The sequence below is a fragment of the Pseudonaja textilis genome, chromosome 5 (assembly GCF_049901715.1).
Source record: "Pseudonaja textilis isolate UNSWEBS1 chromosome 5, rPseTex1.2, whole genome shotgun sequence".
Classification (NCBI taxonomy): Eukaryota; Metazoa; Chordata; class Lepidosauria; order Squamata; family Elapidae; genus Pseudonaja; species Pseudonaja textilis.
Genome location: NC_141994.1, coordinates 7,035,071 through 7,045,938, shown reverse-complemented (window position 1 = coordinate 7,045,938; position 10,868 = coordinate 7,035,071). Strand labels below are relative to the sequence as shown.

At 36.3% G+C, this 10,868-nt stretch overlaps 1 protein-coding gene across 1 annotated transcript in view; it reads right to left on the bottom strand.

Annotated features, from left to right (window-relative positions):
• Positions 1–870: 870 nt before the first annotated feature.
• The window catches only part of CPED1 (cadherin like and PC-esterase domain containing 1), a 99,081-nt gene continuing 89,083 nt past the window's right edge, over positions 871–10,868 (bottom strand). Inside the window, exons 20-24 of the mRNA XM_026713153.2 lie at positions 9,081–9,301; positions 8,250–8,351; positions 5,723–5,810; positions 3,506–3,652; positions 871–1,899 (exon numbers count right to left, since the gene is read on the bottom strand). Of these exons, the coding sequence (XP_026568938.2) occupies positions 1,669–1,899; positions 3,506–3,652; positions 5,723–5,810; positions 8,250–8,351; positions 9,081–9,301 (789 nt within the window). The 3' untranslated portion in view covers positions 871–1,668. The remainder of the gene's footprint in view (positions 1,900–3,505; positions 3,653–5,722; positions 5,811–8,249; positions 8,352–9,080; positions 9,302–10,868) is intronic.

Here is a 10,868-nt window from a genome sequence, read left to right as displayed (position 1 = left end):
AGGATTGGCCCACGGTGCCTCTGCCAGTGAAAATGGCTCTTGGGAAGGCCACGTGCAGCTCTCCCGGGCTCCGTTTTTGCTGGCAGAGGGTTGCATCTCAGCCAAAAATGGAGCTCGGGAACCCGTTTTCATTGGCAGAGTACTCAGACCTCCATAGGCAGCCCTGACATGAGTGGCGTCAAGCTGGCCACACACACACACACACACACACAAGGTCAAACACAACCCTGATGTGACCCTCAATGAAATCAAGTTTGATACACCCGTTATAAAATAAAGGTATTTATATGGGCAATTTTATTTAAAGTTTTGCTTCTGTTGGCAGACAAACTTTGTGAAACCTGCATCATCTAACCCAGTGGTCCCCAACCACTGGGCCCCGGACCGGTATCGGTCCGTGGATCATTTTTTACCGGGCCGCAAAGAAGTGGGCACCGCCATTTTGTTTCAACGGCGCTTGAGAAAGTGCTTTCAGGTGAGCTTGTCGGTCGTCAGTTGGAAAGCGGCGTTTGGGTGCTGAAGGAATCCTCGCGCCTTAGTTTCGTCGAAGGGGGGGTGGCTTCGAACGAAGAGCCATCCCGATGGCGGTGGAGTCTTACATTACTCAGGAGGAGATTAAGAAAGAGCCCGAAAAGCCCATCAACAAAGGTACAAAGGAGGAGTTGAAGGTGGCGGGAAGAAGCGGGAGACAGCTGGCTGGCCGGTTGCTCGGCTCGCCTTGCCTTGGTCGTGCGTGCTGATGCCGGTACCGGTCCATGGATCATTTTGTGATGCCGGTACCAGGCCATGGTACAAAAAAGGTTGGGGGTCACTGATCTAACCAACAAAGAATAAAGAAGGAACAGAACTTCTTCATACAGCCATATGGTACTTGTGTAACCTTAATCGGTACAATAGAGCAACAAGTGGAAGTTACCTAGCATCTTGGATGTAAGTCAGATTAATTTGAACAAGATCAACCCAAAATACTCACTAGATCCAGCTCAAATTATCCTGCTTTGGACACGTTATTTCAAGCGATTTAGAGAAGGTTATAATGCTGGGAAGGATGGAAGGAAAGAGAAGAAGAGGGTAACTAGCAACAAGGTGGATGTGTTCAGTTACCGTGGTGATGTATAGACTGTTGGAAGAAGTAAAAGACCAAGTTATGGACAGTTTGTCATGGAAAACGATTTATCTGTAATCACTAGGAGTCGAAACTGACTTGATGGCACAAAATTTGGAGAAAAATACCTTGTGAGATTTTTTGAGGGTGGCAGTCTTAGAACTGATGCTCAGTGCAAATGCTTAAAGTACATTTTCCTCTATTGATTTTTTCATTTATAATGATAAAAAACTTTACACATGGAATGAGATAATGCATTGCAGTACATCCTATCATACAATATTGCATAAACGTAGCTTACATCTGATTTAATGTTGGGCGCTCTTTCAAGCAACTCTTTCTTCTTGCTTTTGCCACTGGTGCTTCTGTTTCTCCTTCTGAAACCACAAATCTAAGAAGATCCATCTTGATTTTCTTAAGGCTTTGATGAAATGCCCACATGTCTTGAATTATGCTAGTCCGTTCCGCCTTTCAGAGAAATGTGTACAAAATTGGAGAGGATCAGTGGGCTACTCCATGGGAAAATGGGGAGTCTTTGAGCTCTACATGCCTACCATTCAAAATTACACGCTGACATCCTTTCTGTTGTTCCCACAGATCCTGCTGAGGAGTATTTCAGAATAAACTTGATTGATTGGGCCTCTCACGTGATAAGGAGATTGAGAATTGGATGCATAAACTGCTTGTAGTTTTGCAAGATTGCTTTGGTTGTTGAAATATTTGCCCAGAACATAGCGTCTTGAGAATGTTGTTGCTATAGGAAAGCTTTTTTCAGATGCCTTTGATTTCACCACCTGAAAGAGATGGAAGCAATGGATTGCAAGACATTTATACCAATGTTTCAAGTTCATGCAACAAATTCTCAGTTCAAGTCCTATATGAGTAACAATATAGTCACTAACAACTACTGTTGTTTTATTCTGCAATCACTTAAATATCTTACAGTGCAATATTCAAAAGTGGTAAAGTTAGTTCTTATTTTTCTTCTTCTTTGCAACTTAGTTCTGTCTAGCCAACAATGTAAATACAGGTAATCCAATCACTGTTTGAAGTTCTGATAGACCTACCTGGCCTGGGGGGGGGTTATTTATGATCCAGTTTTGAGGTTATAATGGTTGTGTCTTTCCCACCCACTCAGTCATGTGATGCAACTTCATGCATTTGGCAACTGGGCTGCATTTATGGTCACATGACTGCAGTTTATGCCAGTTTTGTTGAAAATTCCCATTTACTTGTGATTCTTGACAAAAACAGCTTCATAATAAACCAATGGTTCATTTAATGACCACCATAAAAAAGGTAGCAAAATTGGGTTAATTGCATTATCACCATCAGGACTTATAAATGTGATGGATAGGCAATTTATGATTATGGTACACAAGCATATAAATCAATATTAGCCCAAGTAATAATATTTCCTGCCATGGTTATATGGTGGAATACTCAAGTTGCAGTATCACCATGCTTGGAAAAATACATGCTTTTTCAGAACTAACTCTATGGATAAACTTTGTGGCTTCTTTACTTTTGACAATGGATAGTATGGCAATGGATACGGCCAAATATAGTTTTTCTGAATGAGTGTAGATGATTTATTTAAAGATATTTAAATAACGTTCTTGAGAAATCGCACATTTTCTTAGCGTTTAGAATCCTGAACCTTTGTGTATGGATTGAAAATATATGGTACGGTGGTATCATGTAAGACACAAGGAGTTTTTTCCCCTTAATGCATATAAACATTGACACCTAAAACATTTGTATGTCGTTATGTTTATTTAGGCAGCTCTAGCACTTGCAGCATTATATTCCAAATCATTCTGGCCTTTAATCTCTATTCCTACTTGTAACAATTAGGAAGATGGGATAAATTTCCTAATCTATCTCCCTGGAGGAGTGGGCAGCTGCATACAGTCCAAAGTCTCTCCCAAGTTATTGACAAATATATCATCAAACCATGCCCAGGTGTTGCCTGAAAGGAACACCTTCTTCTGAAAAAAATATCTCTGGCATTGTCAATTGAAGTACAACCAGTCACTGATAAGCTACACTACTAAACTATCTCTGCATGTTATTGTTTATAGTCTCTGACTCTAAAAAAAAGTTAAAAACGGGGCAAAAGTCCTCAGATAGGGGAATGTTAGCGCATATACAAAGGCCTAGAAAATTGCTACACACTTACCTCCCAAGGTGAGGGGTCTATCTGATATCAGTTCACATTGGTTTGAGCCTACTTTCTCAAACACCTTAAGAACCTATGGGACACTGTTTGGCCACTGTTGCTAACTTGAAGAGAAAAAGATCAACCTAAAAAGCTAAACCTGCAGCACATCTTTTGTGCAACAAGACAGTTTTAATGAACACCTAACATCATTGTAGACCAGGGTGTCAAATTCTTACCTCATGAAAATGACATCCACATTTCCCTTGCAAAAATTCCTTGTACCGTCCCATTGTAATAATGAAAGTATCAACCACCTCATAGCCATAGTGTTTTGCAGTGTTTAGAATAGCAAGATTTTCTTTCCACAAATTCTGTATTTCTGCCTGCAGTTCAAATCAAGATACCTCAGATCAACATTTTTTTTGTTTATTTTTAGTTTCTATTTGAATAGAAGAATGGTAAGTAAATGAATGATTTGAATGGAAATTTGAGAAGAACAACTACTTTTTTTTTTGTTAGTATAAACAAGAGTGCCTGTGATAAAACAACTCCCAAATTGATCTTAGAATAAACAATAATACAACAGAAAGAGAAAGAGAGGAAGTGAAATTAAAAAAGAGAGGGTAGGAGAAATTATTTCAAAAATAAAATGTGTTTTAAGTACCCCTAATCTTACAGGTATTGATAAATGAGATGTCACAAAACTATTAGTGGTCTAATTTGGTAATGCTGTATATAATTAGTGATGTATTCCTTCAAACTCATTATAGGGCTGAAATTCAATTTTACATTAGATTATTTTTATCTTATTCAAAGTTTCCTAGCTACTATGAATTTTTTTTAATGAAAAAAATCTTTATAAGATAATATAGGCAAATGAGAATCAAATAATGGATGGGTGACAGACAGTAAATCAGAATGATATACTAAATTATAGGACAACAAATTGATATTTCTTTCAAATTATATTGAGAAAGTTTTGTACTGAAAAAACACAGCTCATTTTTGGTATGCAGAACAAATTACAATGTTCAGAATTCTTCAGTTAGAAGTATATTTCATTTCTTCAGTTGGCACAACTTGCATTAAAAAAGCAAAGGCACATGTCTGAAGTTTGCTTATCCTTCGTGGAATGGACATGAGGAAGGAAGGAATTCAGACCATATTTTTTTAATCATAATATACATGTTCGTTGCCAGATGGCATGGCCACTGAGGGAAGAAAGATATTGTGAATAAACATAAAGTATGATTCTTTTGGCTACTTATGTTTTTCCACAGTTGGACCAAGTGTCCCTTGTTTTCCAATGCTGTCAAATGTTTCAGTTTTTGATATTGGGGTCTAGATGGCACAAAATAGACTAAAGTTGAACTTTAATAAGATGGAATTGTTGTTTGATCATAATGGCTTTCTATTTTTTTCTTGGGAAGGCAGTATTTTCCTGAAGGATGGCTATGGCCATAACTTGAGAGTCTTCTTGGCCAGAAGAACCTTGTAATTCTTTCTGGAGGAAGAGGATCATTTAGTAATGACTTATGTCCTTAATACTACAATGCACTTTACATGGAAACTGCAACTGCTATAAAATGCAATAATCTATGTTTTGTCTGGTATTCCCAGCTCTCATGTACCTAAAATACCTGTGCAATTCATAGTTTGCTTTTCATCTATAAATATGGCTTGGGGTTCCCCATTTTAATTAAATAAGGGAAGCTTAGACCCAAAGTTGTTTTCCAGTGAGGAAGTATAATGTAATGTAAGAATGAGCTTGCCAGACAGGGAGAAGAGAAGAGAAGGGGACAATCAGATAAAAGGGGGAGGAGCTAATAACTGAGTAATGGGCAGATTATATCAGGGGTGTCAAACTTGCGACGTCATGGCAGCATCTCATGACATAGCGTGACTTTTTCCCCCTTTGCTAAACTGGGCGTGATAGTGGCTAGTGTGTGACACAGCCGGCCCAGGGGCCGCGAGTTTGACAGCCCTGCATTAGATGGTAAAAAGAGAGACAGGAGAGCTATTCTTTAGACTTGCATGATTCTATTAATGTAGCTGCACAGTAAATTAGAATTAGTTCATCTTATGTTTCCTGTTGGTCTATCTGGGAGGCTGACAGAAACCTTTTCTATGATCAAACTTTGGGAAGGGGAAAAGGTGCAATGAATTGCTAAGGGACAAAAAAATGTTTACCTGAGTCCCGAGAAAGTAGAAAACAACACATTCAGAATAATTCTGCCTTGATTTTGCTTAGTATAAGATAGAATAGACAGCAACTCTGACAGACTTTCAAGATTCTATACTACAGCGATAAAGAATCCCTTGGGATTATTGTTATTGGCATCTGCGTATATTATAGAATCAGTGCAATTCTTAGGATCACGATGCTGAACAAAAGAAAATTATGGTTTAAAGAGCAATTAATTTTAATAGGCTATGAACAAATTGTAACTTACTGACGACAAAGTGTGTACTCCATCTACTGGCAGATGAAAGCCCATTCCTAGGGATTTTATCACTACCATTATATTTGAGAGATTCATTCTAGAGAGCAAGTGAGAAAAATAGATATATTTTATTCTGGGATTTGCATAGGTGCAGTATTTTTTTAAAAATGTCACCGATATAATATTCAGACTCAATAAAATGACATTTTATTTAAATATTTTTGCTTTCAACTTAATCTTTTCATTAGTAATTTGAACATTAAGTAAAAATAGAAACTAATAGTGGTCTTCTCATGTATTACTAATATAATCTAACAATAATGCTTTAGCCTGATAACTATGGAGACATCATCCTTGTGGGTATAATTTAATACCAATGTCTCTACAGTTATCAATTTATTTTTTATTAGATCATATTCATAAGAAGCTATTTTGAAGGATGGAATTTTGATGTCAATTTCTTTTATATTTTATCAGACTCAAGATTAAACTTGCAAGCAATTGGGGAGAAATGAAAGAGGTAATCTTCAGAAAAACAAGGTGTGAATGATCAGCAGTCTGAAAGAAATGGACGAATAAATTGGCCCTCAAATTGTAATGGAACCTATTTAATGTTTTCTATGTCCTCAGAATCAGACAAAATGTACTTCATTCTGCTTAACTAAAAAAAATTGGATAACTCCACATGCCAAAGATTTGATGTGTAGGCCCAGACAAGCACTATGTTACCAGTATGAGCTGCTTTGCAGCAATGGCGGCAGAAATTGTCACACATGTAATTTAGCTAGGGAACTGCAATTGGAAATGCAATTACCAAATGGAATTTCTACCGATTTTGCTCCATCTAATATTAAAGAATAGAGAGTGAGTTCGGCTCTCAGGTGTATACCATTCCAATTGTCCTCATATGAGGCCTACCATTCAAACACAGGCTTTAAGAAGTTCTGCCACAGCTGTTCACAAAAACAGCTCCAGCATGTTATTTTTTTTAATTTTTATTGAGTTTTAAAACAAAACATAAACAAACAAAACATAAAAACATCAAGCCATCTTCCATATGTATACATACAGTGTGCCGGTTGGTTTACAAATTGTTTTGTGCTTCCATTTCGTAGTCTTCAATTACAATTACATTGTATATACTCTCATATTTTCAATCAAATATTAAATACATTAATATTATTATTAATCAATCATTTGACTATTCTTTTATTCATTCAGGTTTTACAAAATAATCATATTTTACTTAATTTGTTTTAAGTTCATATTATCATCCCAAATCTACCCTAAAATCATTTTGTAGATATAATAAGAAAAGAATACATCTTTATATATTTATTATTTTCTAAGAATCTACATATTTCATTACTATATTTTATTGTCTAACCCTTGATAGAATAGATCCCAAATTTTATAAAATTGTTTATCATCTTGTTCTCTAATTTCAAATGTCCCATCTACTCATTTCAGCACATTCCAATATTTTCTTAGCTCCAGCATGTTAGAAGCTCTCAGTCTGAAGAAGGAGATCTATTTGCTGGTTTCACATGCCTATTTCTAGATTAAGAACTGCGAAAGCCCAATGTGTGCCCAAGTGGATATATGGTCCATCAAGATTGTGTTTTTTTCAACAAGCTGTATATTTGGACGCACAGTTGCATTTCTGTATGCTATTTAAAAAAAACTTACGCACATTTTGATGGACATTCAGTTTTCTCCAATTATCTGGTCCAATAAGTGAAATTTATGTAGGAGGTTTTTGGATTCAGATACAAGAAAAGATGTCTTCCTTGTCTCGCCTTTTTCCTTACTCTTTAAGAAGACATTTTTGTGGAGCTGGATTTTACATTTCATATTTAAAATATAGGTCACTGGGACTGATGAAACTGTGGTTCCCAAGTCACAGGCTACCTTTAAGTAAGGTATCTGGAGATGCCGGTATGCCCGCAGATACTTTTCAAATCATTTGCCCTGACTTTTTAGATTTTTAATTTAAACAATGAAATGCTGCAAAGCAAGGCACAAATGTTCAATATCATCTTTATTTCCAAGAATACATCTGGAATCTAAACAAGTCTTTAACAGTTGTCTATAAACTTGTGTCTAAAATAAAAAATAAAATAAAATGCAACAGTCAAGAATAGTAGGGAAGGGTGCGGCAAGTAGCATTCTAGAAATCAGTAGATTCCAAGTGGATATGTAGAAGCTTGCAACTGTTTTGTGAATAAACAAGCCTACTTACTGTACATCAGTCATTTTGGAAGAATATATCAAAATCTCAAATGTGCCCATCAGGTCACAAAAAGTTGGAGATTCGTTCTTTAGATATTGTTAAATAACACCCAGCATCTGTCACTGTTAGTCATATTGGCTGGGTTACTAGGGAATTGTAATTCAGGATCCTGCAGATGATTGGCTAGAAAAATGCCCAAACACTAAACATTCCAGAAATCATACTGGAAATAGCCACTAGGAATACTTATTTTTTATTAATATAATGTCAAACGAAAATACCCCTTACAATATTAACACTTACCGCTTTAGTACTTTTTGAATAATATGCAAGTGACTGAAATTAAGCCATTGGACTCCACCAATAACTAGTATGGTCTGGTCTGTATTCTCTAATGGCTGTGATCTGAAATAATAATAACAACAACAATAATAATAATCCACTAACTTTGCCCTACCATTTGAACAACACTGCAATACACATCAGCCAAGACCACACATAACTGATGTCATTTTCCATTACAGACTATAGTTCTGCATATTTTAAATGTAAACATTTATTACTTGTTCTTATTTTTCATTGCATAAATTATTATTTATACAAAGGCAGTACATGCCTGATGCAAGGAAGTCACTCCAACAAAGATGCTCAAAGATATTTAACATTCCACTGGTATTTTAGGACATCGCATTCAGACCTCTGAACCGTTTTCTCTTTTAGTGCATGCTAGCATGCCCAGGAATAGAAAACACTTTTGGTGAACAGCTTTGAAATGTAAAGCAGAAAGGAAAGTGTTCTTTACAGCAGAGTTGGGAAATCTGTTGCTATACTAGAGTTCCCTTCCCAGTGAGCATAGTCTAGGTTTGTTAGGTATCTTAGTATATGAATACCTGGAGGGCTGCAAGTTCTCCGTAACCTGCTCTGTACAGTTAAATATGAGATCAGAGGAGACCTGTTATTCTCTTTCTATTGTAATAGTTTCTCCAAAATTGTAACTGCTAGAATTTTCAATCTGATGAAGTGGTAGAATCTGATGCATTGTAAATATCTCCCAAAGGCAGGAACTGAACCACTCGACTCAAACACCTGAATGCCAGGAAAAGGAAACTAATCTTGCCAACTGTTCTATCATACCTGAATAGCAGCTGCCCTAGAGCTTCTTCAAATGTAGGTCTTTGACTGACACTGATCCAGAATTGGGGATAATATGAATAACTAATGAAAGTGCTTCCATTGTTCACATTGTGATAAAACTTCATGCCATGTGCCTTTTGCCATTCTTGAAGGGTCTCATTCACTCTCTCTATCAGGTAATACATCATCCCTCTGTTAGTGGAATCACCAATGAAAAGAACCTTTAAAGGAAAAACCAAAAATCATTTAATAACAAAAGTTGATAGATCAGTGGAACTCAATGGAGCTTAAGCCTGTAGTTTTGGTTTAAGGAATGCTTGGTGGACTAACAATAAATAAATTACAGCAACTTGTATGATGAAGAGGCATAAATGTATGTGTAGTCCTCACTTAATGACTGCCTTGTTTAGCAACCATTTGAAATTCTGACAGTGAAAAAAATAGCTACGAGACTAATTCTTGAAGTTACGACTGTCATGGCATCCTGTGATCATGAAATCATCATTCAGGCACTTTACAATTGATGAGCATTTACGACTGTTGCAGAATCTTGCAGTCACATGATTGGCATTTGTGTACTTCACAACTGCCTTGCAACAAGAAGAATTAATAGATAAGAATGAAATAAAATCATAAGTCATGGACATGTTTTTTTGCTTCAGGACAGTGGCACTTCACAACTGAAGGGGAAGTGAAGTTGTAAGCCAATTGTGGTCATGTGATTTTCCACTTAGCGGTTACAGCATTAGCAACTGTATGGCTGATCCCAATTGGTCCAAATGGTTGCTAAGCAAGGGCTACCCGTATTTTCAATATGAAAGGCGATTTTTCAGATATGTATTTATTAGTATTAATTTTAACAGAGATGTTTTGTACTTTAGGAAACTACATGGCAGCAAAACTTATGGTTAAATTAATTAACAAAAAAAAAATCTATAAAAAGTGTTATTACAAGCCAGTTTTTTGTTTGGCTTTCATTTTTTAAACATCCTTTTAAACTTGTTTCATTTTCCAGATGGTACAGTATAAGGTATCATGTAATATAGCCTTCATATTCTTTATCATACTAAAAGTTCAAAGAAAATTTTAATATATTGTATTATATATAAAATGAATAAACCCTTTTCCAGCATACATTTCTGACATTCTTTCTACAGTATATGACCTATTAACCTTACTAACACAACATTGATTTCTCAAGGCTCTGTTACAGAAGGCTTAGGGAGTTTATAACCCATTTTTCTTGTCTCAGACAATCTGTGTGTACTTCTCCACCCCACCCAGTGGTCCTAAGTTAGACAGAAATAACTTGATTGCTGAAATGAAAAGAGAGATCAGAATAAAACCAATGACAAGCCATGGCACTTAGTGAAATGTAAAGCTGAGATGCCCTACTAATCTAATTCTCAACATATTTGTTGACCCTTATAGAACCTACATTTCTTGGGCAGCTGTGTTTCCAGGATCACATCATAAGTTTCATGGGGAAGCATAGGATTTGAACATCACCTGTTCTTGTCAACATTATATTCCAACTTTCTCTGCCATCTTGTCAGGATATCTGCTGCTCCAGAACAAAGAATCTACTTCAACCTGATATTCTCTGGATGTATCAGACTACAATTCCACCCTAATGTTTATGCTGACCATGGATATAATGGAAGTAGTGGTTCAACACATCTGAAAAGTACCAGACTGAGAAAGGAACCTATTTATTCTATTATATTTTTTAGAGATTATTTACACCATTGGTAGGCATTTCCTTGGATAGATTAACAGATGGGGCAG